The sequence below is a fragment of the Accipiter gentilis genome, chromosome 12 (genome assembly GCF_929443795.1).
Source record: "Accipiter gentilis chromosome 12, bAccGen1.1, whole genome shotgun sequence".
In the NCBI taxonomy this organism is placed as follows: domain Eukaryota; kingdom Metazoa; phylum Chordata; class Aves; order Accipitriformes; family Accipitridae; genus Astur; species Astur gentilis.
Window position 1 is genome coordinate 9,053,313 of NC_064891.1, and position 26,978 is coordinate 9,080,290.

At 42.2% G+C, this 26,978-nt stretch overlaps 4 protein-coding genes across 10 annotated transcripts in view; 2 read left to right on the plus strand and 2 right to left on the minus strand.

Moving 5' to 3' along the window:
- The window catches only part of WRN (WRN RecQ like helicase), a 47,808-nt gene extending 31,590 nt beyond the window's left edge, over positions 1-16,218 (plus strand). Inside the window, exons 24-36 of one of the 4 annotated variants that reach the window (XM_049815366.1) lie at positions 1,425-1,595; positions 1,675-1,769; positions 3,937-4,012; positions 4,187-4,260; positions 5,863-5,944; positions 6,230-6,342; positions 7,294-7,408; positions 8,667-8,792; positions 10,610-10,772; positions 11,849-12,063; positions 13,511-13,582; positions 14,133-14,297; positions 15,918-16,218. In XM_049815366.1, coding sequence (XP_049671323.1) covers positions 1,425-1,595; positions 1,675-1,769; positions 3,937-4,012; positions 4,187-4,260; positions 5,863-5,944; positions 6,230-6,342; positions 7,294-7,408; positions 8,667-8,792; positions 10,610-10,772; positions 11,849-12,063; positions 13,511-13,582; positions 14,133-14,297; positions 15,918-16,040 — 1,590 coding nt within the window. In that variant the 3' untranslated portion in view covers positions 16,041-16,218. The remainder of the gene's footprint in view (positions 1-1,424; positions 1,596-1,674; positions 1,770-3,936; positions 4,013-4,186; positions 4,261-5,862; positions 5,945-6,229; positions 6,343-7,293; positions 7,409-8,666; positions 8,793-10,609; positions 10,773-11,848; positions 12,064-13,510; positions 13,583-14,132; positions 14,298-15,917) is intronic. The other 3 variants (XM_049815367.1, XM_049815368.1, XM_049815369.1) reach the window with 3 other exon arrangements.
- Positions 14,307-26,978, minus strand: part of BTC (betacellulin) — a 67,213-nt gene continuing 54,541 nt past the window's right edge. Inside the window, exon 5 of the mRNA XM_049815377.1 lies at positions 14,307-14,318. The gene's annotated coding sequence lies outside the window, so the exon portion shown is untranslated. The remainder of the gene's footprint in view (positions 14,319-26,978) is intronic.
- The window catches only part of GTF2E2 (general transcription factor IIE subunit 2), a 35,043-nt gene continuing 24,304 nt past the window's right edge, over positions 16,240-26,978 (plus strand). Inside the window, exons 1-2 of one of the 2 annotated variants that reach the window (XM_049815371.1) lie at positions 16,240-16,447; positions 17,129-17,292. In XM_049815371.1, the coding sequence (XP_049671328.1) occupies positions 16,326-16,447; positions 17,129-17,292 (286 nt within the window). In that variant the 5' untranslated portion in view covers positions 16,240-16,325. Of the gene's footprint in view, positions 16,448-16,525; positions 16,671-17,128; positions 17,293-26,978 lie in introns of those variants that run through there. The other variant, XM_049815374.1, reaches the window with a different exon arrangement.
- SMIM18 (small integral membrane protein 18) lies at positions 19,529-26,977 on the minus strand. Of its 3 annotated transcripts, XR_007507832.1 has the most exons (3): positions 26,621-26,977; positions 20,558-22,371; positions 19,529-20,442 (listed from the first exon to the last, which is right to left on the minus strand). XR_007507832.1 is itself a non-coding variant. In XM_049815385.1 (2 exons), exon 2 carries the CDS (start codon positions 22,324-22,326, stop codon positions 22,033-22,035), a length of 294 nt encoding a protein of 97 aa, XP_049671342.1. In that variant the 5' UTR covers positions 22,327-22,371; positions 26,621-26,977; the 3' UTR covers positions 19,529-22,032. The 3 variants fall into 3 exon arrangements, 2 of the variants coding, with proteins under 2 accessions (XP_049671342.1, XP_049671344.1); XM_049815385.1 differs by having other exon boundaries at positions 19,529-22,371; XM_049815387.1 differs by having other exon boundaries at positions 19,529-22,371; positions 26,617-26,977.

Below are 26,978 nucleotides of genomic sequence, written 5' to 3' on the forward strand. Positions count from 1 at the left end.
TTGGCTTCCTCTTTTCTTCTACATCAGCCTGTTCTATTTTCCTTTATAAGAAAAACTGCCTTCTTGGGGATAGATGCTCTGTGTTTGCATAGTACCTGGCATGAAGGGATTCTGGTAGAAGTACTGGCAGGAATCTGGATAACGTGTGTTAACAACCAGTGCTGTAAATGGTGAGAGATGAACCTCTACCGCAGTGTCTCCTGTCGTCCAACTGTTAGTCACACTCCCTGCTTTTTTCCCCACCATCCTCTTCCATGGGAGGTCCTTATCTAGCCAGCATCAGATATGTTTATATATACACATACAGTCTCTGGAGGATATAGCGTTGGTGTATATACATGCACACATGTATATATATATAAACAAAAAAATACTTGTTTGACCATGTGGTTTCCGCAATGGAGGGGGCATTCAGCAAGCCTGCAAATAACAGGGTCTGAAGCCTGCCTTCCTATTGATTTCATATGCTAGCAATAAATCGAAACTTCTTTCTGTCTGAGACACTTTTACCTACTGGTGCTTGATCCCCTGTTACTTCCCTGTTTCAGGAAAGCTCGCAACTTTTTAGGGTCATGCCAAGAGTTTCTCTTCTTGTGAAAATAGGCTTTTTAGCACTTTGCCATCCATTTGGGACCTGAGCTCAGGTGGGGGTGAAAACTCATCAGACAGGAGCTAATCAGCTTTCTTAGGGTCTGAACCATTGGTAAGAGATGAGTAAATCGGCAACATTTTAAAACAAAACCAAACAAAAACCACTTAGCAATGAAGGCCAGAGGAGAGGAGGAGGAGAACAAACATTTGTAGTGAACTTCCTCCTGGCTTTGTACCCCTGTCCTGGGATTTAAACAGGCCATGTCAATTTACTGTTACTTCTGTAGGCTCTTTTTAGTTAAAACCAGAATGGGTAACTGCTTCTGTTTGAACTCGTGCAATGTAAGATAGACCTGAACCGGTTGAATACAAACTGCACTAGATTACTTAATTTGCTGCTGTGGATGGCTGGGTTGTTCCTAAAACCTTCTCCATATACAAAGGGAGATGTTTTAACAGTTCTCTGATCTAAGTGTAGGTTTGTCTGGGACCTTACTACAAAACAAAGTCATGATCTTGTCACAGTCTTGGCAGAAAGCGCAGGAGTAGATTAGGTCAGCAGAGGTGAAACTGCTCTTCAGGTGATGTGAACGAGGCAATGGGCATGGTTTATGCTCTTATAATTGAGGTGCTGTAAGTGTGGTTATTGTAATGGGTATTATGTAAACTTGAATAAAATATTCTGGCTTGTGACTTTTCTGCAAAGTTTTTCTGTGGAGAAATGTTCTTGAGGACATGCTCCTCTCATCTCTGGTTTTTGGTTTATTGGTTATATTGGAAACTTTCTTCCACAAGGACTGGAGAAGTCTGACCAATTCTTCCAATAATTTCAGAGTTCTCAACGCTTGCCAAACAGATACCGAAGACACCCTCTCTTTGGTAGTGGAAAAGACTGGCCAGAGAACTGGTGGAAATCGCTCTGCCAAGAGTTGATAATGGAAGGATTCCTCAAAGAAGTCTCTGGGCATAACAAGTTTGCAACCACGTGCATGCTTACCCAGAAGGTACTTTTTGGTGTGAAACTACCCATCAAAAGCTTCTCCGAGTAATATCTAGCTAAGCCATATGGTTTATTTCCTATAGGGTAGAAATTGGCTGTTAAAAGCTGGATCTGCCTCAAATCCAAGTCTTCTCTTACAGTCCAGTGAAGACTTTAATCTGCAGAGACCTTCTAGAAGGTAATTACAGTACATGTATTCTCTTGAGTGCCTTTTTTTTTTTTTTTTTTTTTTTTTTTTTTCATAAATTAAACATCAGATCAGTTTCTGAAGCCTGCTTCTGGAGATGGCTAGGTTGGTGTCGTGGTTTAACCCCAGCCAGCAGCTAAGCACCATGTAGCCGCTCACTCACTTCCCCCCCACCCAGTGGGATGGGGGAGAAAATCAAGAAAAGAAGTAGAACTCATGGGCTGAGATAAGAACAGTTTAATAGAACAGAAAAGAAGAAACTAATAATGATAATGTTAACACTAATGAAATTATAACAGTAATAATAAAAGGATTAGAATATACAAGTGATGCACAATGCAATTGCTCATCACTCGCCAATCGATGCCCAGTTAGTCCCCAAGTGGCAATCCCCCTGCCCCCAATCCCCCCAGTTTATATATGAGATGTGACGTCACATGGTATGGAATATCCCTTTGGCCACTTTGGGTCAGCTGCCCTGGCTGTGTCTCCTCCCAACTTCTTGTGCTCCTCCAGCCTTCTTGCTGGCTGGGCCTGAGAAGCTGAAAAATTCTTGACTTAGTCTAAACATTACTTGGCAACAACTGAAAACATCACTGTGTTAACAGTATTCTTCTCATACTGAACCCAAAACATAACACTATACCAGCTACTAGAAAGAAAATTAACTCTATCCCAGCTGAAACCAGGACATTTGGACAGGAGACTTCTGCACTTGATTTTTCTAGCCAAAGCTTTCCCTGAGGCAGTATTATAATACACACCAAAAAAAGTCGCTGGAAGTGCCTGGAGAGACACCTCTATTGACTGCTGGTATGAAAGGTAAAATGTTGTGTAGCGCTCCTGAGAGCGCTTGGTTCGCAGCTTAAATGTGACAGTGCCTCATCACTGAGGTCTTCAATGCAGCCAATTGGATGGTCATGTAACTGGGAATGTTAGTGGGGAATGTAGTTCGGAGAAATCACTTCCTGGCCTCCCCAGCCAAAACTAGTCAGAAAGTGTGTTTCTTCATCATCAATGATTCTGGGTGGTCTGGAAGCATGTTGTGGCAACGCATCCTCATGGCAAAAGTAATCAGGTAAAGACAAGAAATGGTAGAGGAAAATCCAGCAAGAGGTATCTTCTTTCTAATGCTGATGAGTTAAACTGTGATGCTTTAAATAGAGCAGCTAACAACATGCACTTGATCTACTTTTTCATAAAATTTAAGATGAGAATGAAAAAGAAGAGCCTTTATTCTAACAAGGATCGATTCAACACAAACATGTAGTAGTTTGTCCATATTTGTGTATTTGTTTTTGTGAAATTTTAACTATTTAAAGTCTTGGTGAGTATGTCTGTGAAAGTGGGGTGTTTTTTCAGTGGTGGTCAGGTATTTGCTGTCAGAGTATATTGCTCCAAGAAAATAACGCGAAGTTTTACATGTTATCTTTGGTTCTGGTTATGTTTATTAAACAGTGTTGTGTTGGTCTTCACAAACTCTAAATCTGACCAACCCTTTTGAAGTGAAAGATAATGAACTGGAGATTGCAGAGGCTTTGCTGTGATAAGAAATAATAATAGAACAAAGCTCTTTAGTGCTGGCCTTAGGAGCCTGTTCTGGTGTTTAGATTGTCCTAGTGTTGCTAAAAAATAAGTAATTTGGGTAATGACTAAGTGCCAATTTTCTTTTGCCTTCTAATATTCTACTGTTGTGATTCTTTCAGCTACTGTCTACAGGTCTTCTAGAAGAAAAAAAAAATTGCTTACTATTAAATAGTAAGTAACAGCGGAAGCTGTATGCTTAGCGCAAACCAGAAAGTTTGTACTTGTTTTCTCCAGTAATGGGGTCTTTAAAATTGAATCTTTTTCAAGTGTTGCCACAAAAATTCCATTTTTGTCATCAAAACTTTGTTTCTTCAATAAGACAAGATCCTTGTTCCTTGTTGAAGTTTTAATATTAACAGGCTTTGAGGTCCTCAATGTTTTTTCACAAAGAGCAGTGATTCTAATAATTTTTTAAACAAAAAATCAATTAGAACTTTTGATTTGCCAAAGATATCCCCCTACCAAGTTGAAATCAGTTTGCTTAGCAAAAATTGGGTTTTTTTTAAATGGCACTGTTGCTATACAAATTACTTGGTCTGATTTGGTTAAGATATCATTCATTTTATGACAGCAGTAGACCTTTACCTGTGCTCTCAACGCAGTGCTCCTCAGACACAAAAGGAACAACGCACTCACCAGTCAAGCAGGTATGTGTGAGTAGAACCCCTCTTGCACCCTGTGGTCCATCCTTGTTGGTATTAAAATGTCTTGCAAGTGTATCATGGTGTCACAAATGAATATTTTGCTGCTAACAGCAACTTCAGTGGAAACACTGGTAAATCAGCATTTATTTGTCTTGTTCTTCTGTTTTTTTTTAATAGATGTCTCTGTATGATATGTTTTCATATGAGAGAAAAGGTAAAACTCCTCCAAAAGGCAGTAACATGCTTAACAGGTACAGTATTCTAAATTAAAACAGAATTACCTAATTTTGACTGTGTTAGTAGGGATACTGTTTGTAGGATGATCCTTAAAACCAGCATTCTCCTATGTGAAGTGATGGTAAAAATGTTTAATATATATTTTTAAAAGAAGAATAAGACAAGTGCTTAAATCTTGCTGTACACTGCATTATATTCCAAAACATTGAACTGTTACAACACATAACAGGCTTTGCTGAATTTGACAAGTTGTGTATACTTGTAGTGTCACAGGCAAAGCAAGCTTTGTTAACTGTGGAAGTGTAGACTTTCTCACTGGTGTTCAAATCCAAGCAAGAAAAATAGCAAATGTTGATAAAGATGGAGCAATAGCAGATTTAAATGGGATACTTCTACTGAGCCCATGTTTTTTTAGTCTGTCTTCTATATGATGGTTGAAACTGTAGTGGATTTCAATTTGTGATGATTTAAAATAAGAAATGGAGGATAGGTTTTTTTCAAACAGTTAGCAAATAAATCAGGCAAAAAAAAGTGACAAAGTTGTGACTTACTCTTAAAGCTGGCAGAACTGAATGTATGCCTTCTGCAGGGGCTGTGGGTGTGTAGGTTTCTGCCTTTCTATGCTAGTCTGGAGAAGACTGAGATCAAGTTGAGGCTCCCTGAGGTCAAAAGAAATAAAACAAGCTTTTGCAAAAAGCAGACCAAGTAGTTTGTTTCTCTGGCTTCTGCGGTGCTTCAGAGTAAACGCACCTTGCATTTCTGAGCAGTTCGATTCCTCCTTCAGGCAAGCAGCCTGATGCTGGCAGACAACAGGAAAATAGGGTAATGTCACTTAAGCTGAAAAATTGCTGCTGTAGCTGTGTGAAGAAAAATCACTTTAGGGACAATTACAGTCAAAGCCAAGTGTTATTTCACACTTTGCTTAGGAAAGGACGTCCTTACTTCAGCTTGTCTGCTAACAGATATTGCAGTTTAATCATGAAGCAGTCTAATTAGAGGTAAATGTCCTTAAGTACAGGAGCCCATGGACAGGTAACTGTGGTGCTGCTCTCCAGGTGGACATGCCTAATGGTAACATGAGCTAATTCTGCTTACAGCATAGCAGCTGTGTCCTTGTCATTGATGCTTCTGAAGTTACTAGCTCTTTTGGCCAGGATTAATGTTACCAGCCTTGGGGAAAAATGTAAGGTGTTTAGTGTGGGATGCTGTCAGAATGATGTCATGAACGGACAAGTGCTTGTAAGAGCATGCTTTTATTAATGATATGGGAATCCAGCTGTTGATAGGCATATTGGTGTGTGGGTTTGTTTGTGGGGGTTTTTTCCGCAAAACTGCAATTTCATCTGCTTGAACTGTGTACAGTAAGAGGCTATTTTTAAGTTACGGGACCGGGCACAGAGGAATTCTGTTACATCAGGGATACTGCTGATTCTGCCTCAACTAGCTGAAGTCCTGTATGAGTGCAGTGCTAGCATGAGCTGCCAGACCACAGTCTGATGGTGCTGTCAGAGCAGGCAAAATAAGCTGGTCTGCTGCTCTCCCACAGCCTTGTGCAAAGTTCCTGAAGAAACTGATCTAACATAGGGGTTTTTTGACACTTCTTTATTTTTTATTAGTGTTGCAGAGCCCTCGCCAGTGAAATCTTCTCCTTTGAAGTCCCTGCAACCTGTTGTTTCATCCCGAGAAAAAGAACTAGAGGTTAGTTTTTGGAAGAGGGAGGATATCTGTGAATTGCTGTCAACCTGCAGACCGTGTTCGTCCTGTATTGGAGCAGCTGGCTTGAACAGCTCTTAATATTACAAAGATGTTTTGAATAGAAGTCCTAGAAGAGGATTTAAATATGTTAAGATGGATTAATGGATTGCAGGTTTTCTGTGTATTAGTGGAAAGATGAGGGAAGTTGTATCTTTTTGTCTTATATTAATTATACCTACATGACCGAGCTAGAGCTGCTTCATGAGAATTTGGCTCTCTTTTTCACAGACTGCTCTGTATGGCAAGTTGTTGACTGCTAGACAGAAGGTAGCTAATAAGAAGGCAGTTCCTCCAGCTGTCTTGGCAACCAATAAGAACCTGGTGGAGATGGCCCGAATAAGGTAAAGCCAGCATGCATGTTGTACAAACTGAGAAGGTTGCATGCCAAGTCACAAATCCCCTTTCTGCTTTTGTTGTGGGAATATGCCTCATTGGTAGAGGAGCAGCTCTTTTCCTGAGGATCTTCGTTTGCTCTAATACCCTTGTAGACCACTGACTGGTGTAAGTTAAACAGTTATTGGCATTAGACTTGCTACTTCATGCTAGTTATTATTAAAAAAAACCCCAAAAAACAAAAAAAAACCCACAACCACCACAAATGACAACTTTGCCTGTCTTTGTGTCCAAACCTCCTGTTAGGTTGACTAGTCAGAGGAGGAAGCTGTATGTTTTCTACTCATCTTTACCATTCCATCTGTTTGTTTCCAATGTGTTTTAAACATTTTAGTATGTCCTTATCCCGCAAAGGATCAGCTACAGGTCAGGAGCTGTTCCTTACCTTGCATGGGTAGCTCTGTAGTGTAAAAGAATAAGCACAATATAGTGTTGCTCTCAACTACTTAAAGGAGGTGAAACAATTCTTCACTTTTTTTCTCATTGTATGAGAGGGTATTGTGGGGCAGCTCAGTTGGTAATGCATCTGAAGTCCCTTGCCCAGCTACTGAAAGGCATTAGACAACACTGGTTTTGGAGTATGTATGTTGTTATTCCATGGAAGAGCTCTGGGCTTATGTGCTCTTGGGAGGTAAAAGCAAATAAAGATGTATGTAGTAAACTGATCCTCCAAAGTATTAAGCAGCAAACTTGAAGTTTTTGCTGTCGTCAAGCTTCATGATTCAGAAGTGCAAACAGTGAACTTAATGAGTTGCAGAGACGATGAGGGTACAGTAATAACATTTTCAAGTTTTGACTGATAGATTTGTAGTCCAAATGTGTATCATTCACAGACACTTGATGTTTCAAAGCATTGGCATAGGACGTTTCCATGGCTTTTACTATCTATCCTAAATCAGGCCTACGAATGTTCAGAATCTGAAGAGAATTGATGGTGTATCTGAAGCAAAATCTACCATGTTGGTCCCTCTCCTGGCTGAAATTAGGGACTTCTGCCAAGTGAATGGTTTGCAGGTATGACTTACTAAAGTGTCTGCTACTTCGCAAGAGCCTTGAAGACATAATTTGGTCTGCAGCTGTCAGATTTCTCATTCAGAGTTTGTCCTTGTCACAGCTATTCCATCTAAACATGGCAGTGAAACTTGGTGGTCTTGCATACAAATAGGCCTCCCAAATCTGAATGTGCTACTTGGCAATGACATTGGGACCTGGCTGATGTTCCACATTGGTGTGGTCATCTTGAAAGTCCAGGACAACCTTATAAAGGTCACCCATCCGGCCAGGCTGAGTGTCCGATAGGTGCCATGTTATTGAGAGCTTGCAACTAGTTATTGTGATTTGGGGCTGGAGGGCGAAGGTATAGTAAATGTTCCTTCACCACAGTTTATTGACTTGGTAGACTTGGAGGGCGGGGCTTTGCTTCCTCTTAAGTTTCTTCTTAGGAGACTGGCAGAAGACTTAGATTGCCAGCAGTTGGAAATACTCCTGTTGGTTCTCCTTACACAGTTGATTTTCTTTTCTCCGAGACTTTCTGTAGAGTGGCTCCTCATCAGTCACTATGGTGAGAGACACCACTAGGGAGGGGCCACGGAGCAGAGGATTAGAGGAACTATGAAGTGGTTTTGCTTTGGGGATCTTAATTTCTATGTAAATCTACTGTTAAAGGGGCTTATCTAGTCTAAGAAGCAGGTGGGGTGGCAATACTACTTCTCTGTAATGCTTGAGAAGACTCTGTGGAATCTGCTTTCTGCTTCACAGAAAACTATTACAATCTAGGAATGGGGGACCAAAAGCATTCCTGGTGTGTTTTGGTTTTGTTTTGTTTTCCCAAGAAATCTGTGTTGAGCAAAAGATCAGAACAATTGGAGGAGTTTCCCATACTGAACAGCAGACAGAGTACCACAGTTGTTCGGATGGAATAGTTTTATGTGTAATGAGCAACACCTGACAATTTGTGTTGACCTGAACATGATTGTTGTAGTTGGTTTCATGTTTTTTTGGGGGGGGGGTTGGGGTTTCTTTTTTTTTTGGCAAGTCCCTTGGACAATCGCATGCTTTTTTTATTAAGATGGGAGTATGTGGGTATCCATCTGGATTCCCTCTTTGCTTTGTTTTTTTTTTTGCCGAACATGGACTTGGGGTCAAAAACAACCTCTGTAGAAATGAATGACTCTGTTTGTGTTACTTTCTCAGATAACTTCAGATAATGGGAGGGTGATCCATTGGTTGTCACTGGGATGTAATTCTTCTAAATCCTCTTTATGTCACTTAGACTGACACATTCCCCACATCTGGATCTAAAGATCAGAAAGAAGCATCTCCCTGGAAGTGTACTAGAACCCTCTCTCCCTCAGAGCATGTCACGTATGTCCTGTTCCAAGAGAAAAATCTCTCTGTGGTAAGCTCTTCCCTGTGAATGTCCTGTCCTTTTTGAAAACTAATGACAGGGATGCTTTGTCTAGAGGAGGGAGATTTGCAAGTTCTTCTAAATTCTCTGCCCAGTGCTGGGGTAGGCTTGCTTTAAAACACTGAGGCAGTATCTTTCCTGACAAATGGTAGCTCATCTAATTTGTATCTCTATGGACTGGTAAAAGTATGAAAAACTGGGCTGGCTGTGAGGTGGGATACAGTGAGGTAAGATACAGCTCCCTACTCGTTACAATGCCTGCACAGATTGGCAGGGCATCAGGCAGAATTGTTGCTGTTATGTCATTGGCCTATTCCAGTATAGTTATGCAGCCTGCTTTTCTGTTGCAGGTGTTAGTTCTGCCTGTTTCTGTATTTTTCTCTTTTCACAGTAGTAAGGGCATATAGGAAAAACTTCCTGATCCAGTAGCCTGCTGGAAGGGATGCCAAGCCTGGGGCTATATATAGGCATATCTTTAAGGTTAAAAAACATTGGGATAAATTTCACTAACTCTGGTTTTGGTTTCGGTAGCAAATACCTATTCCTTTGCCTATGCCATATCCATGTGTAAGACTTGCATCTCAAGAAACAAAGCTCATGGGGAGATTCAATGCAAAACTGAAGTCTAAGTGCAAAGTATTATCATGGCTTTCCAGTTCAGATTTTGGAAAGCTGTGTTTCCTGTTACGAACAAAAGTTGAGGATGAGTTACCTGTCACATCTAAGCTGTTGAAGTGCTACAGGGCATGTGGCTTAAACTGGCATCACACCATGTGTCCTGTGAAGATGAGCCTCGTGAGCTGCTTTGATATAGTTTTATTTACTGCTTTTTAATTCTGCAGTAGGAAACTGAAGCTGCGTTGAGTTTTGCTTTGCCCCACCCAAGAGTATGGGTAAACCTTGTCAGATAGGCCCTAACTTAAAGGGGTACCTTACCTAAGGACTAATTAACAAGAAACGGTTGTATAATTATTAGTGGGTAACTTGATCCTTTGTATCCACTAATCCTGAGGATTTATATGCACAGTATGTGTATTGTCTGAGGAGAAATTGGTAGAAGCTTGAAACCTGTTCTTCTGAGGAAGACAAATAACCAGTTTGAAATCTCTCCTTGAAAAGTACAAGTTTGGGTAGATGAAGTTTGAAATATTTTCCTTCAAGGCAAAGGTTTTAAGAGAAGAATTCATCTAACAGATGTGAAATGAGGGGGAATTTGTTTTCGCATTGTTATTCATGTTCTGCGTAGATGCTATGAATCAAATGGGCCACTGGAAGGTCAGGTGCCTCACAGCTACTTAGCGGGAGATATCTGAAGCTTTGACACAGAAATCTTACGAAGTGGGAGCTGAGTTGATAAGTCAGACTTAACTGTAAGGCGAGAGCATCCATTTCCTTTGTGGTAGAAATTGCTGGGATTCAGCTCCCGCAGGGTGGAAAGAGGAAAGAGGGTGGTAGCGCATGTTGTGACACAAGGGACATGAGCTATAAGCAGGCTGTAGTGAGCCTTTGAGGTGGCCACACAGCACCCTTCCTGTGTAGAATCTCTCTTCATCTGAAGTAAGTGCAAGCTGAGATGTTGCACTCGAGCTGAGAAGCAGTAGCCTCAAGAGAAAAATGCTCTTTACAAGCTGGAAAAGAAATGAGATAAATACTAGGAGTAACGAAGTGTTTTGAGGAGCTTTGTTGCACTGCTGTGTGCTGTTATCCCCTGACTGCTTTTTGGGAATGGGAGGTTGCTAGGTTTTGAGCTTTCAGTTGTATTTCAGACACTTCTGCCATCTCAATTCCTTCTGCCTTTGTTTCCCTAGAGGACTATAAGTGAGAGCAGATCTCTGCGTCTTTCTGAGGTTGGCACTCACCTGTGCCAGGCAATGAAAGCTGGCTACCCTGTCAACCTGGAGCGAGCAGGTTTGACGCCCAAAGTTCAACAGATAATTTCTGATGTTATCCGTAATCCTCCCATTAACTCAGGTGAGCATTGCAGCCCTTACCTGAAGCTTCTCGTGACAGTGGCATACAGGTGAAGGGAATGAAAACCTCACAGATCAGCTGCTTTTTTAAGGTAAAACCCATCATTTCTGGAAGGCCCGTGGATGTGGCAAGGCAGAGCATGCCAATGCCAGGATCATTGTTCTTCTTTCAAGGTGACGTTGTAAAGGAGGCAACTGCGATTCATTAAAGAGCGAAAGAGGGTAGCCCTTTACAAATTCTGTCACTCAATTGTTGGGCTGTTGAAAAGATTCAGGCATCATTCTTAATTGTAAAAAACCATCAGCCTGACAAAAGTCTTCCTGTAAATATTGGCATCCACAGAAAATAAGCTGAATAAGAGCTGTAGTATTTCCCCAGTGCAACTTCTCTGCAAGATACTTTTTTTATGAGGAGGAGGCTGACAAGTGCAGGAAAAGTAGTTGTTCCTCTTAACACTGTCATTTGGTGCCATGGGCTAGTTCAGAGGCTGAAGATAACCATGTATAGACTTGTGGTTCTGAGATGGAGTGACTTAAAAGTTCAGTTTTGCCCTAGTAGTTTAATTTCTTAGGTTGGCAGTTTCCTGACTTGCTAGCTTCGTTAGTTTTGTCCTATTGTGGATTAATGCATCTTTTCAGCAGCAGTTACACGCTCTAACAGACTCTCAGATTGCGTTCTTGAATTTAGTGCCACACTGGAATGGAGAACTGGCATGGCACTATATTTAAGAAAGCAGAGAGGCTTTTCAGCCTGAGCTAAAAATAGCCTTCCTCTCAAAAGAAAATGTTTGATAGGACATACGAGTTAGAGGCAAGCGATTCTGATGTTTTAGATTAAATTTGAGGACAGTAAACTTGTGTGAGCACAAATGAGGTGGGGATTTATTCCATGAGCTCATAATCTGTTTTCTTATGAGCCAAACCCACATGTTGTTTTATTTTTTGTCTTTTCCATGCCTTAATCAATGCTATGCTTTAATGAGGGACAACTGATGTGTTTTACAACATAAGAAAGCTGAGTAAGGGCCAAGAGGATCAAAAAAACCAATTAATATTGTATTTATATTTTTTTCCAAGACACCACCAAAATTCAAGCAATTCGAAAACTTGTTCCTGCAAATATTGAACTGTATCTCATCAGGATGACTATTGCATTATTGGAGAAAGAGGATAGAAAGAAGTCTCAGGATGACTCGGGCGTCAAAAGGATGTTGGTGTGGTCAGAAGGGCAGCAGGAAAAAACAGGAGCAGATCAAGCAAGCAGGGAAGATGCCTTGTGGAGTAAAACAAAGGTTAGTAAAAGAAGGTATAAAACTGGTTTTGTGACAAGCATGTTTCCTATTTGTAGGAGTAGACTAAAAGCCCTTTTATGTTGTTGCTGTTTCCAGTAGTGCTTAGTGTCTCATCTTCACAATACATCTTTCCCTCAGCTTTGAGTACGACTGCCTCCCTCTCCTCTGAGACCAATGCTCAGAGCCGAACCAGAGGGTTCCCCTTGCAAAGTATTGACCTGGGAAGAGGGCTGCCCAGCTGTGATCTGTTAAATGTGTCACTGCAGTTGATCTGTTCCCATGTGGGACTGTCAGCTCATCTCTACCACAGCAAGTCCTGGACATGCAGCCCAGGAAGATCAGGCACATGATGGTCTACCACTGTAGACCATCACAACTGCAGCCTAATAGTGGTCTCAGGAGGGATTAACACCTTCTGTTGTTGTCCAGCCCTTCAGGATGTAGATGCCAAAAGTCCCCTGTAAAATCCCAGATTTACAGTAGCCAGGGCAGTGGATGAAAAAGCTGAAATTCCAAGTTCTCAGTATGAAAACATTTGGCAGCCTGGATCCTTCATAGCCACAGAGTCCGTGTTCTGCCCTTGGCTTGCTTCTGTGCATTTGGTACCTGATCACCAACCCCATGTGGGAAAAGTGATTCTCTTACCATGCAGAAAGCTCTAAGACAGCAGAAAAGTTGAGTGTGAAAGAGCTAGAGGCAGTGCCTGCCAGAAATGTCTCACAGTCTTCCATGGGTTCTTCTGTTGCTTGAAAGTGCTGGGCGTAGATGAGAAGTGTCATGCCATAAGACTGACTCACTGGGGAGAAATCTCAGAAAATAAGGAGCTCTTTGTTGCTGTTTGAGAAAGGCCAGGCTAGTCTTCTGAGCCCTTGACTGGCCTGTCGGTGTCTCCCAAGTCCCAGTTCAGCACCTTGTACAAAAGGCCACCCTCCACTGAGTGGCTTCTGGTGGGAATGGTAAAAAGAAATTCCAAACTCTAAATCCTTCTGCTGCTTGTGCTAGGATTTCATGTTTGTTCCTTACAGGGTTTGGGGTTTATTTCTCGAACTCTGGCTCAAACAATTTTTCAGGCCTTGCCATTTTGTCAAATTGATTTTCTTGCATCCATGAGTACTGTTTTGTTTCTACCACATCTGTGTCTGAGCCTTCTTTTTGCTGAAGTTGACTTCCTGGCAGTCCAATTGTGTGAGGTCTAATTATGCTTTTTTTTTTTTTCTGCTACTGTTAGCTGCTGGAGCTAATAACAGGAATGACATGCTATTAGAAATCAAAATAATATTATCCAAATGAGTAGACTGCAAATCCAAAAGCTAATCCAAATAGTCATCATTTACTTCTCTTTCAGAAGATATCCTGTTTCTAATAATTCCCTGTAGCAAACAGATTTTAAATCTGCTAATGAATGTTCTTGGATTTTAACAACCTTACATTACTGCTGCTTTTACAGGGTAATTTGATCAATCCAACATTGAAGGAAGGAGCAGAGAAAACCCATCTGCAAGCGGTGCCTTCGGCTTCGGTAAACAGATGTTCTTACTGTAATAAAGCCTGAGGTAGACTTGCCATTAGCGATGCTCTCATTAACAGAGATGTGTAGTTGATCCAAAAATCTCAGCTTGGCTGCTCCCACTTATGACCAGCAGACATTATATAGAAATTAAAAGTTAATATCTCGGTGCCCACTATGCCACTTCTGACACCTTTGCTGTAAAAATGCATTTGAAAACAAAGCTCTTTACAGTTAGAAGCAGGTATTTCAAGTTCTCAGAGCTATGGGGATGGAGCAAGTATTCTTCTGCACTACAAAAAAGAAAAAAGCCCAAGTACAAGTTCCAGTTCCCTTGTGTTTGAAGTGGATGCACTTCACTTGCTAAAATTTTATTGTGTGAAATGGATAAGGAATAGCTACTGATCTCATTAAGCAGAGGTGTTGGAACTCTGTTTATAATTACAGACTCATTTACTTCCATAAAAAACAAACAAACAAAAAAAAACCCTCCAAAACACAGCCTTTGCATTCAGTCTAGTTTGTGCAGACTTAAGCTTTAATGCTGTGATACATATAACAGCCAGCTTCCTTACTGTCATATGGAAAGACTGTACAGAGCATGGATGACAGCCAGCCAGGTAGCGGAGCAGCAGCAGGCCACCTGAAGCCCATCACACTGGCCTCCTGGAATCAGCCTGTCCTCAATCCTGATGAGGAGGAACTGTTTGCTGACTCTCAGCCAAAGGTTAGACTACACTGCCTGTAGCTCTGTGCCAGGAGCAGAGCCCAGACCTGGTGATTTGGGCATCGATCTTTAACAAACCAAAATCGCAGTTTCTGTCTGGGTTCTTTACTGTGCCTCAAACCTTGGCCTGGATTGCCAGTCAACTTCTCTTGTTAATATCCCTGATATAGTGACAGCATGCTGCTTTTACTGCCCTTGCTATGCCCAAATATACCTCTCTCACAGTATCAGCCTGCGACAGAAATTTTTTTGCCCAGTACATCTTGTCAGCCACCTAGTGGCAGATGCTTCCAGCACTTTAAGAGGACATTTGGCTCCCTTTCTTCTTTCAGGTATAGGTTGTGTGAGATAGCATGCTGATCATTTTAAGGATTTTTGCACTGGTGCTTACATAAACACAAGTTGTATGAGCATACATACAGTCTTTTTTCTAAAGGGAGCTTGTGTGGCTCTGACCAGCACTACTTGCTGTACAACTCGCTTCAGTTTGAAGCTAGTTATTGATGTGAGTGTAAAACATGATGCAGACAAATCATTATTCATGGTCTGGTCAGTGTTCAGTAGGTATAACTCCTAAATAGCACAGCAGCTATCTTATTTGAAATACTAAACTTGTTATAATGTCTTTTTTGATTGTGGGTGATGGCTTCAGAGAGCTTCCACAACATGAGTTCCAAGTAGAGCCCCTTTGTTGTGACAGGGGATCAAAGCATGATCAGTACCTGGTCTCTGCATCCTTCCTGCTTCACCCCAGCTTGGGCTGGGAGTCCTGGTGTTGTGCGCACACCTCTTGATGCGCACTGGAGCAGCCTCTCTCCTGGCTGTAGATCGGTCCGCCTGATGTATTTTCCCAAGGGAGCTCACCAGCAGTCTTGTTCATCTTGAGATGAACGTTTCAACAGAGATTGGTCTTCTGTTATTTAAAAAACAGTGGCTGAAGGATGAGCAGAAACCCATTTATCTCCTAGTTCTAAACTTTTACAGGAGTTCAGGGCTTTGTGTTGCCATAGTATCTCTTGCACAGTGCAAGAGATGCACCCAGCAGTCATGGAGAGTGCCCTATGTTCAGACTCTCCTTGGGGGATGTAAGCCTTGCTTGAGTCCAGCAGAAGAAAAGGTGCCTTGCACAGCTGGTGGCAGGCACACAGTGCTGCATTTGTGTGTTTCAGTCCTGTTTTCTCAAGCAGTAATTGGGGGAGGTAGCTAGTACTGCTGATGTGTTATCTATTTGGGGTGTCCACTTTCATCCCCTGCCAGGGCGGTGCATTCTTTCACAAGTCACGCTGAGGAGCTGCAGTTCTTGACCTGATGGTTGGGTGGGGGAGGGGTAGGTTAAAGGTGATTCCTGAAGGTCAGCATAATACTTAAAGACGTGCCAGCATGCTTTGTTGTTTCAGATCAAATGTTTCCCAGCCTTGGTTGCTCCCCACAGCTATAGCTTAGTTTTTAGTCTCTCAATTACTTGAAAAAGGTCTTGCATTTAAGGGAGACATAAGCCTTCCACTAATGATGTAGACAGTTCCCATCTCCTGTTGCACCTGATGTTGGGGAGTAGAGCTATGGAAACTAGTCAGCCTGTAAATGCTTGCCTTTTTCCACATGTTTGTTTTCTTCTTCCAGAGCTCACATCCCCCTTGTAAGAGGAAGGTCCCGGAATGGTTTGGAACCTCAGCGGTGACTGTTCTACCCCTAACCCAGACAAAGAAATCTAAAGCAGAGACCAGAAAAGGGATTTTTAGTTGAATATAAAAATGAAGATTTTTTTTTAACCTTCCCTCCCCCCTCTAAGGAGTATTTTTTGTATAAAGTGCTACTTCACGACTGTAATGTGCTTGCTTCTGCTTTACTCTTCATTCCTGCAGCTCGCTCTTCCTTGCGTGAGGCAATAGCGACTCGGCCCATCTATACTTTTTCACTGTACAAAATGTCTTATTAAAAAAAAAAAACCAAAAACATAAACAACTTGCCCCCTCTCGTTGCAGACAGCTCCGGCTGCGGCCCTTAAGGGCCACTGGCCCGCTCGTCGCTATGGCAACGGCCACCCCACTTCCGGGGCGGGGTGTGGCGGCGGCGCGGAGGCCGCCGGGAAGGCGGTATGGCCCAATAGGCGGGGGCGGTGCTCGGCCTGCGCCTCGCGCTGCGGCGGGCGGGTGAGGGAGGCGACGAGCGCGCGGGGCGGTGGGGCCGTGAGGCGGCAGTGGCGGCGGGGGAGGGAGAACGGGGGGGAGGCGGGGTCAGCCCTTAGCCCGCCCGGCCGGTGTGGGACAGGCGCTGAGGAGTGAGGGAAAGAAGGGAAGGGAAGGAGGGAGGCGGCTTCCCCAGGCCCCTGCCCGCCGCCGGCCCTTCTTCGCCTTGTCCCGCTCTGTCGCGGAGGTGGGTAAAGGGGGGGGGGGGGCAGCGAGGGGCCGACGCCGTCGGGGTCGCTGCCGGTCGGTGGTTTTTGAGGGGTGAATCTGGTCGTTTGGGCTTGTTGCCCAAGTTTTGTCTGGTGTGGGTGACTTTGAAGTTCCTCGTTAACGCTGGGTGCCGGTCAGAGGGGCGTTTGGCCTTGGTGTGGGGCTGGCAGGCTTCCCCGGCGCTTTCCCGGGTGGATGTGAATTTGAGAACTGGTTCAGAAATCCCGTTATCTACCTTGGGATTCTTCTTTGGGGTTCGGGCTTTGTTCTGATACTTGAAATCCCCAGACGTGTCAGTTTCTTAAAAGTCCGTGCACTGGAAGAGAAGGGTACAAACAAGAAATTAACAACTTCATAAACAGATTTCTCTGCTCTTAAGTATTTTATTGACTCTAATATCTTTTTCTTCCTTTTTCCTCCTACTTCTTGTGACAGAATTATGGATCCAAGCTTATTGAGGGAGCGAGAGCTATTCAAAAAGCGTGCCCTCTCCACACCAGCAGTAGAAAAACGTCCAGCGCCATCTTCTGACTCTTCTTCAAAAAAGAAGAAAGCAAAGGTAGAACAAGGTGGCTCGTCAAGCTCAAAACAAAATGCAGGTTGGTGAAAGTCTTCTGTTTCACAGCTGTTTGGTGTTTTCTACCACCTGTCTCTAAGCTATGGTTTATTAGTATGAATCAGTCTGTCTGAATTTTGCTGGTGGCTGTTGTCATTGTTTTTCTTAAATTGTTGCTTTTTGTTAAGAAATTCACTTGTGCAATGGGAAAAAACAGTTTTGCTACCACGTATGCATGTCAGGCCTCATCCTGTCACTTGTTTGCTGTTAGTCAATTGGAGTAATCATTGCTGCCAAAATATTATTTTGGATGAAGCTGAGCTTTGATTTGTGGGTTTCAGTGGTTGCTGGCCCTAAAGACAAGTGGTAACAGCGGTATTGTTCTTTTTTTTCTTCCTCTGTCTTTCTGGTAAGAGAGCACCTACAACTTAATTTTGTTAACTGTAGGTTGTAGGCTATCTATCAGTGTGATGGATTTTGCACCTTCCATCTTGTCTGGCTAGCATATTGTGATTAGCAGTCATTCTTGTTTTACTTGGGACCTAATCTTTGTTCATGAACACCAGGGCTTCTGTAGGTTTCTGTCTGCTTTGGTCAGGAGTTTTGTTGTTTCCCTGGGATGATGGCACTGATAATGTATGTCTCAGTATCAAATAAGCGGTTAATAAAGCAGCACCAAATTAGTGGGAGCAAAGGAAAAGTGCGGTACCTGGAGTAGCAGAGAGGATTTATGTGCACACAGCAGCACACTCTGTGTTTGCTTTTACTGTACGAGACTCCTAACTTGGGGGGCCTTTTCAGTGCTCTGAAAGCGCTGACAGTTCTTGGATGCACTTTTAAAGGTGCATTTTATGTCAGGAGTTACTAAAGCACAAAATACCCTGTTGCACAAACTCATTGCCTGCTCATATTTTGAATACCATATGTGGCTGTCTTCTAAACTCCTAAAGAAACAGTAGAGCTAAAAACAACAGAGAAGTGCATCAAGGATGATGGGAGGAGTGGAGCATTTTCTGTCTGAGGCGAAGAGTACGGAGTTTGCTTATGTATCTCCAGGTTCTCAGGGCACCAAATAAAGTTATCAGCCAGACATTTTAAAATAAGTCAAGGGAGGCCAGGTTTCCATTGGTCCCTTTGCCACAAATAAAATAAAATTCTATGTGGAATGTCCTAAACTGCATATCCTGCATGAGAGCTGTTTGCTGGGAAAGGGGGATGGGGATGCAGGAAGAGGGCAGACAGTTCAAACGTGAGTCTGATCTGGAGGATTTGAGTAGATATGTGGCCGAGTGGCAAAGTAGATAAAGTAATTTCTTTTCTGTGGTTTTGTGGGCTGGGTATTTTTATAAGTGCTTTTGCAGCTGTCATATGATTAGCTTACACAAATAGGAACGTGTGGCTCTGAGAAAATACACTTTAACTTTTACGCTGCTGGCTTCATTCCAGACAGCGTCAGAAAGATTTCAGGGTTTCTATAACACTTTTATGCGGAATGAGTTCAGTCTACTTTCATTTTCCCTTGGAGAGTATTTACTAAGTACTGCAGAAGCAACAAGGATGGAAGAAAAATAATGGAGAGCGAGCAAGCCAACTTTCTTTCTCTTGTTCTTAGGAATCAGCTCAGAAGAAGTGTTCAGGCTGGCAAGCGACTGAACAGGTTAAGCAGCCACAGGCAGCACAAGTTGCCCTGTGGTGCTGCAAAGTCCAAGTCCTTTGCCTCAAAACCAGCTTTTTATTTGAATCGCCAGATTGTTAGGTACCTGTCAGATATGCGTGTGTCAGAGATGGGTCTTGGGGAGGTGGAGTGAGAACATGATGTTGAAGAATCCCTGCCCCACCCCCCTAAAGAAATGAAACTGAACATGATCAGTTCTAGTTTTGTTGTGTAATGACCACAAAGACGGTAAATAATGTCACAGTGACAGTTCATTGGCATTGATAGTCTCTGGGTGTGTAGCGCCTGCAGGTTCTCCCTTCTTCTGTGATTCTATGACCAGAGAACCTGCCCTTGTCACTTTTTTGGGGAGGAGAGACATTGAGATCATGCTAATCTTCAAATGACTGTATAGCTAAATCTAGTCTGTGTGTGAAGATTTGTTGTAAGCTTTCCAGTGAGAAAAGTTATTACTATCATTATTTGAAATTGTTATTCAAAGAAGTTATTTGAAAAATTCAAACTCTGCCTTGTTTACTCAGTTCAGAATAGTAACTGGAAAATAAATGAAATTGATCATATCTGTTTATTTCTTTTTATTAATTAATAGTAAGTTGTGCCTAAAGCCTTAGTCTTTATCTTAAGACCTTTGTCTTGATTACTGTTGGCTAAGACCATCGAGAGCTGAAATCTCCAGGAGCTGTTTCACAACTTGGTCTACATTTGGGGAAGAATCGTCCTGAGGCTCTAGGGCTGTGCAAGGGTAGATCTTTGTCTTCTGTTTCTTGTGCAAACACCCAGCCCCCTTTATAGATCTGTGAAATAAGTAGCTGGAATGAGTCCCAAGATTTGTCATTGCGTGTGCTTCTCAGGAAGGCATGAGAATATGAAGCCAGCATAGCAGAGGCTAGCCATGTTACTTCCTGTACACTGCCTTCTTGTGTGCAGCGATATTGAGCTTTTTGTAGGGACGCTGTAACTGGCCAGCAGTCCTGTTGCTGTTCGGAGTGTTTGCTTTCAGGAAAGAGGCATGTTAATTAATTCAGTGCATCCAGATGGCAACTGTTGCCTATCTTGAGCAGGACACGGATCTCTCAGGGCTGACGCTGTCAAATACAGCAGAATGTAATGAGGCATCTACCCGGTGTCCCTGACAGCAGAAAGCATTATTGTCACTAACACTAGCTTCATCGTACATCTTGGTGTGGGTCCTAAGTAGTCTTGTACCTGGGGTGTCAGCTTCCGTTAATTGTGCTTATAGTTTGATTCTTAGCTAAAAGCATTCTCTGCATGTGGGACTGGTACTGGCAGGACTTCACCGTAACAAGTGTATCTGAGATGAATGGTTGCAGTGGTGGTAGTGTCATTTTGTGATTGCAGAAGGGAGATTGCTTTTCCAGGTGAATCACTGGACTGGCTGCACTGCTTAGTAGTGGCCTGCGTGTCTTGTGACTCCATCTCACTGACCAGGAAGAGCATGAGTCAAATTAGTGAGTCTTTTATTGTGTCTGGATCTTCTGGAGCTGATGCATACTGAACCTGATAGAGGCAGTTTATATATTTAAAAAAAAAAAAAGAGGTGATTACAGGTACTGGCCATAGCACAAAGGTATTTCTGATGTGGATAGACTGCAAGATCAGTGTTGTAGCTTACTGGTCCATTTGGCCACTAGGTGGGTTTTGTTTCCCTAATGACAGGAATATTATTTGGGTTTTATATAGTTAAATATCTCGTCCCACATGTAGCTTTGGTCTGGGATGTTTCTCGCTGGCCTGCTTCTCTGTGGGTTCAGGAGTTTGAAACACTTAATCAGGCCTTACTGATGGCCACGCTGTTGGACGCCATTATTACAGTTGTAATTTGTAACTGCAAAACTTTTATGGTTTTAAAAACTATAGATGTAATGCAGCTACAGAAGAAAAACAATCTGGTGAGCTAGAGGTCTGAGTGTTAGGCAGTCAGTTTGTGAGAAAGGTGTGAGTATGAACTCTCTGGGATGCATCGGCAGGCGGATGAAGCAAGCTGAGATTCTCTTGTGCAAAATGAAGTCACTTCTTGCCGTGCATCCATCCTGCCATCTCTAGCACAAGGCTTATCCTGGTGTGGCCTCCTTTGTGAAGCATGTCAATGCCTGAAAGCTGTGTGCAGGCTGAGCGAAATTACTGTCGTCGGTGTGGGAGATCTGCGACCCATCTGCTTGTGTTCCTTGGTGAGAACTCAGCCTGTTCCAGTTCAGCTTTGAAAAGTTAATCTCCAGCATGTCTGACTCCCTGTGGTGTTGTGGTTACCATAGAGGCAGCAGCCTTGGGGCAGAAAAATGTCCCTGTTTCTTCTAGACCGTAGTGCCACTACAATATGCTTTTGTGGAAACAGTCAGATATTCTTAAGGTAGTGCATTAGTCACATCTCAACACCCAGAAGTTGTTAAACAGTTTGAATATGAAGGGGAGAGCAGTTCTCTGGAACTAGAGAAAGGGAGGGAGAAAGGGTCAAATTGTACCACAGGAGGTTAGAAGAGACCATTTTAGGGGATACGTTTCATGTTGGTTTACTTTTCCTCCCAGCACCCTCTCTTCTGAAAGCAAGAAACCCGTAATTAAGAAGAGCTGTCAAAGGCAAGAATTCACACAAGTGTCTCCTGTCTCGTGGGATCTCTCGCCATGCAACCCTTCTATCTTGTATCTTTTTTCTCACCCCTTGTATGTCTGTGTGGTTGACCTCAGTGGGAGGACACTGCTGTGTCTTTGCAGTATGTATGATCAGATTGTTGAGCGTTTTTATAAATGTTTTCTCCAGTTAAGCAACATAGTTTTATGCATGTTAGGGAACATTTGTTTGTTCAGGTAGACAAAGATCTATGCTAGTAATTCAATATAAACAACAAAAGTTCATTTGAAAACAAATATCTTTTTCTCTGCCCATAACATTGCAACAGATTATCCTTCTGCTAAGCACTGGGAAAGCCTTTGCCAATTACTCAAGTTCACATCCAGAGGTAAAATGATAACTGTTGCTGTTATATTTAAGTCCAAAAGAAAAAAAAAAGCATGTGACTTGCTCATTTGTAAGATACAAGAGGCTTCATTCAAGGTTTTAAACGTTCTTCAAGTGCAGATGCTCAGTCCTTCCTACACCACCTCTGTTTCATGCTTTCTGAAGCTGTTCATCATTGCTCTGACAGGATTGGGTTCATTCTCCAAGTCTTTCACAGTTTTATTTTTCACACAGCAGCAACAGTCTAGCAGTTCATAGAGGAAAGCCAACACCACCAGAGAAACTACAGTAAAGATGAATATGATCAGAATAATAAAGCAGGCAGTGTTCCAGTTATCATGGAAAGGGTAAATTTTTTGCACTTGAAAGCCCAGATACTGGGAAATTGATGTAGTCTCGTTCCAGTGAGTGGTGTTGAGGGTTGCCATTCTTGAAGAGTTGTCTTGGTGTGCTCACTGTCACGGATTTGGGAGCTGAAACAGAAAAACAAAGCTGTTGAGGACTGCATTGACCAAGAACATGCTGTGATTTTTATCCCAAACTGTTAGAACTTAAGCTCAGACTAAGTGCTCATACCTCCTACAAACATGGATTGTTGCATACTCATATTTGCTCACAAAACTATCAAACTCTAAATGTACAACCTTGTGATTTGTCTGGAATGTTCATTTCAGTGATGACTGGTCCACGCATGCGTCATGTAGTGCAAGTTATTTTGGAATGAGAGAGCTTTGCTTCTTTATTTCACATATATGCAAAGACAGAAAGCTTACAAAGATAATTTTCAAGATATACAGTGGTTTCAGTGGCCTGTCCACTGTTATTCTTGAGGTTGGTACTTGCATGGTGTGAAAGTCCTCAGTGCTCTTTTGGCATTCTTAGAAAATCAGGAGATCTGCGTACCGCCCTTCCATATCTGAGTGATTAGAAGAACTTACTAAATGTTAATGTCATTGGAGGTTGGTTGTTTGGGTTTTTTTCTCCTACCTGGGAGAAAGAAAGAGATCACTCTTTAAAAAAATGTATAAATTATAAATATTTTGGAGGATGTTTTCAAAGAACGGAACGGAACTTTTGGTCGTTCTGGTACAAAATAACAATCCTGATTCTTTAAAACTCATTATTTTAGAATTGCCTATAAGCACAGACTTGTTAACCCTGCAGAAGTCTTTTGACTTCAGAAGGCCAGATTTCCCAACACGTTCATTCCCCTGCTGTTCCACTGTTGAGTAGAAGTTTGTGCTCAAGAAATCCAACTGCCTCATTCAGCTGCCTGAATGGCACTAAGCGCATTTGGAAATCTCGGCCCATTTGTGGTGCTGTGATCATTTGGATAGATAACAAGGAAAACCCAGCTCTTTCTGAGGAGTTCTGATTTCTTATTTTCAACTGTATTCTCTGCTTAACTGCTAGGAAAGGAATGTCATCTTTGGTCCAGTACTGTCTGTTTGTACCCAGCAGAAGAAAAGACTGCTTTGTGGTGGGGAGAGATGAAACAGGAAGTTGGCTTCAGCAAATCTGCCTTTGGCGTGAATGGTGTTGCTGTTGAGAAGTGCTGTTTCGGAAAGGCCATTGCTCAAAAGTGTGGAAGTAGGCTGTGCCTCAGTAATTTCTGTAGTATATCTAGAACAAAAAAGCAGTTTTGTCTGTGTCCGAATTTCTTTGTGAATTACCGATAAGCAGGTGGATGAGGTGTTTGGCAATAACATCTTTATAGTTGTGTCTGGTTTTCCCCCAGTTTCCTCCTTTCCCTGGCTTTGCCTTCCAAAACTGAGGGAACTTACAGTACTTTTGGTATATAGTCTAATGGAATAAAAAGTGTCCAAGGAGCGACAGTAACTTCTGGTTACCTGTCGTAGCGTACTGTAGGACACTGCAATAACCTTTGAATCCTTCAGGTGATTGAAAACTGCGTGTGGGAGAAGGAGATTGAGTCAGATCTCCATATTCCCTTGAAGAAATAGCAAAGAGTTTTTAGGTGAAATGTGGTGGTGAGCAGCACTGACGGGCCAGCCTGTACCCCGCATGTAAGCCTGTTGGTGCGTGCATGCCGGCTAAGGGGCAGCTTGCAAAATGTGCTTTCCTCTGCTGGGGTGCCCCAGAAAACATGCGATTATGGAACGGGAAGAGAGAGACAAGATTGTAACTTTGTAGAAACCTGGAGTCTTATTTCCATGCCTTAAAGAAAGAATTTTTTGCTTTGAACGTAACACAGAAAGTGAAAACCTAGCTATGTTCATTACAAAATGGTCCTGGCTACCTGCATTTAATTTAATTTCATTCAGTAATCAAACCTATGGAATGAAGGGGTAATGCTGATGTTTGTCTGTTAAACTGTGCTCACTGGTAATACTTTAATGAACCTTGTGTATCCCAGAAATAGTTCTGCAATCAACCTGTTTAGATGTCGAAAACTGCAAAATGCCTGAATAAATGGCAAGTGACAAAGGCAAAGTGTGATGGTGTCTACTAAAACAGATTACTTAAAGCAGTCTAAGTACCTGTCATTATTTTTGTGTCATTATTTGAAAACAGGATATTGTGAAAACCAGGATGATGCAGCCAAACCAGCTTGTCGTTTATGTCTTATTTTTATTGGTCAAATATTAAACATTTTGTTCTTTATCCTTCTGTCTTTAATGGGTTTAAACTAAAACGGAACAACTTTGTTGTTGGGAATATACCTGGCATTAGCATTTGATACAGACATTTATTGGAGCAGTTGCAGTAGCTTACTGTTTCCTCTGTTAAATCTGTAACTGAATACACAAATTTGTAACTGAATATACAAAGTATGGCTGAGATGGATAGGATTAATTTTCTTAAACAAAAGTTTACAGAGCAAATCCAAGCTAAAAATACTCCTGAGTTGAGTTGGGTCCTGGCTTTGCAAGCGTGGCTTGGTTTGATCACCATCTAGGAAGGAAACTCAGCTGACCTGTTTTGTGGGCTAAAAAGTCAGGAGGGTTGTTGAAATGGTGGTCTGAAGACTTATTTGAAAATCTGTGAGCGAGAAAGAGGGGGCTAAATAAAAGGATTTGGAGTCCCCTTTAAGGGGTAATTAAAACAAGCAGGATTTAAATGTGTATTTTAAATGGCAAGAGAATATCCTTGGGAAAGAAAGGAGAGGGGTTTTGTTTTTATCTTCTTAAACAGATTTCTAAGACCAAGGATTTTCTTGGAATCTGTTACACATAAGCTTGCCCACTCTGTAAACACCAGGCACAAAAATTAACTGTTCCTGCTGATGTATTTAATGAAATTTAGTAATGTATGAAATTTAGTATTTTAGTAATTGCTAAAAGTGATCGAGATTTGGGGCCACTGGAGAGACTGGGCATGTTTACATTGCGTTAGCCAGAACCCTTTGCCGGCACAGGTCTCTGCCAAGGCTGTAGCTCTGTTCCGGAGAGGAGAGGGAGAGGAGAGGAGCATCTTTGGCATGGCATGGAATGGCTCCCCAGGCAGGAGTCCCTGCCGCTCGGCTGCCGGCGCAGTGCAGCAGCCGGCCCCTACCCACTCCACAGCCACCATTAGGGCAGCAATTTGCACAGCACAGAGAAGCTCGTCTTTACGCAGGGAGGTGGAATTTAATGCCTGTGCCGGAGGTGGTTCGTGCTTCTCAAGGATGATGATGATCTCCTTAGATTTGAATGAGGCGAGGCAGATAAATATCAGCTACTCGCTGTAATTATTAAAATACAAGACTGAAGTAGCCATTGCCGAGCCTTCAGAATTAGCACAGCACTAATAAGGTTAGTGTCTTTGAAAGCTGTCAAAGATGGTCTGGTTTCATGCAGTTTTACTTATTTTGTAATGGCACAATTTAAATTAATATTTTAAGCCAGACTGATTTGAATGCAATTCAGCTATTGTATGTATCCAAAATGCAGTGAGTTAAATATTTAATGAATTGGCTTCTGTAATACCCGTATTAGGTTTTAATTTAAAAGTATCATCATCTTTAGACACTGCAGAGGAGCAGCTTTATTTGAAATCATATACATGGAGCAGAGGGAAATGACTGGCAAAAAATCATTTCGATGCAGCACTGAGGAAGTCCTGTTTAAGAAACCACTGAATAGACATCTTGGCATAATAGCATTTACAAATCTCAGATGGATTCTAACCTGTCTGTTTGTATTGTGTTGATCACGGCTCCAGTATTTACAGGAATAATAATATGCAACGGGATTTTCTTCCTACCCTAATGTACCAAATTTCTAGAACAGGTTTTTAGCATATGCATGAACATAGATCTCTTTTAGGCATCTTAGTTGATACGGTTTACAGAATACCCACTTGGGAGATACATTTCTTAAATTTCAGGTTTAGCTGTCTTTGTTTTAAGGAAAATCCTTTCACTGTCATTTCTGCAAAAACATACAGAATCAGTTACAAGGAACGTGAGGCTGCAGGAAACAAGCTACCTCCCCAATAAGCATGAAATCCATTTTGTTTACTGAATCTTGGCTTGGTGCATTAGCTTTTCTGCAAGATGGAGTGGTCATCAATTTTCCATTAGTGCACAGATGGTGAACGTGCTTGTCTGATAGTGCAAGACAAGCCCCTCTGCATTCAGCGGAATAAAATCCTGCTAAACCTAGAGAAAAATCATTCTGATTCTAAGAAGCTTTTTACAGGCTTGTAGGTTACAGGCATATTTTCTTTTAGTAATCAAGATAAACCTAAGACAATGTTATAAAATGAATACACACCTACCTCTTGTCTGAAAGGATGCTGAAAGAGCGCTGTTCTGGTCCCTTTTTTTAATGCAGCCTGTGGCACTGCTAAAATGGAGCTTTCCTACCATTGGCCAGAGTATGATGCTGCTGACAACTTCCTTTATGCTCATTTGCATCAAGCCCTCAACCCCAGGAGTAGATAATTCATAAATTTGGCTCTTACTGTCTTGAATAAGAAATGAACCCCTTCCCGCTCTCATTTTGGGGGATGCTCTTTGTGCGTGATGAGCTTGTTAGCGGAGAAGCGTGCTGGGAGGGCGATGGTGGCTGTGACCCAGCTTTGCTTTGCACTGGAAAGCAGCCGGTCAAACCATGACGTTTGAAGTGTTAATATC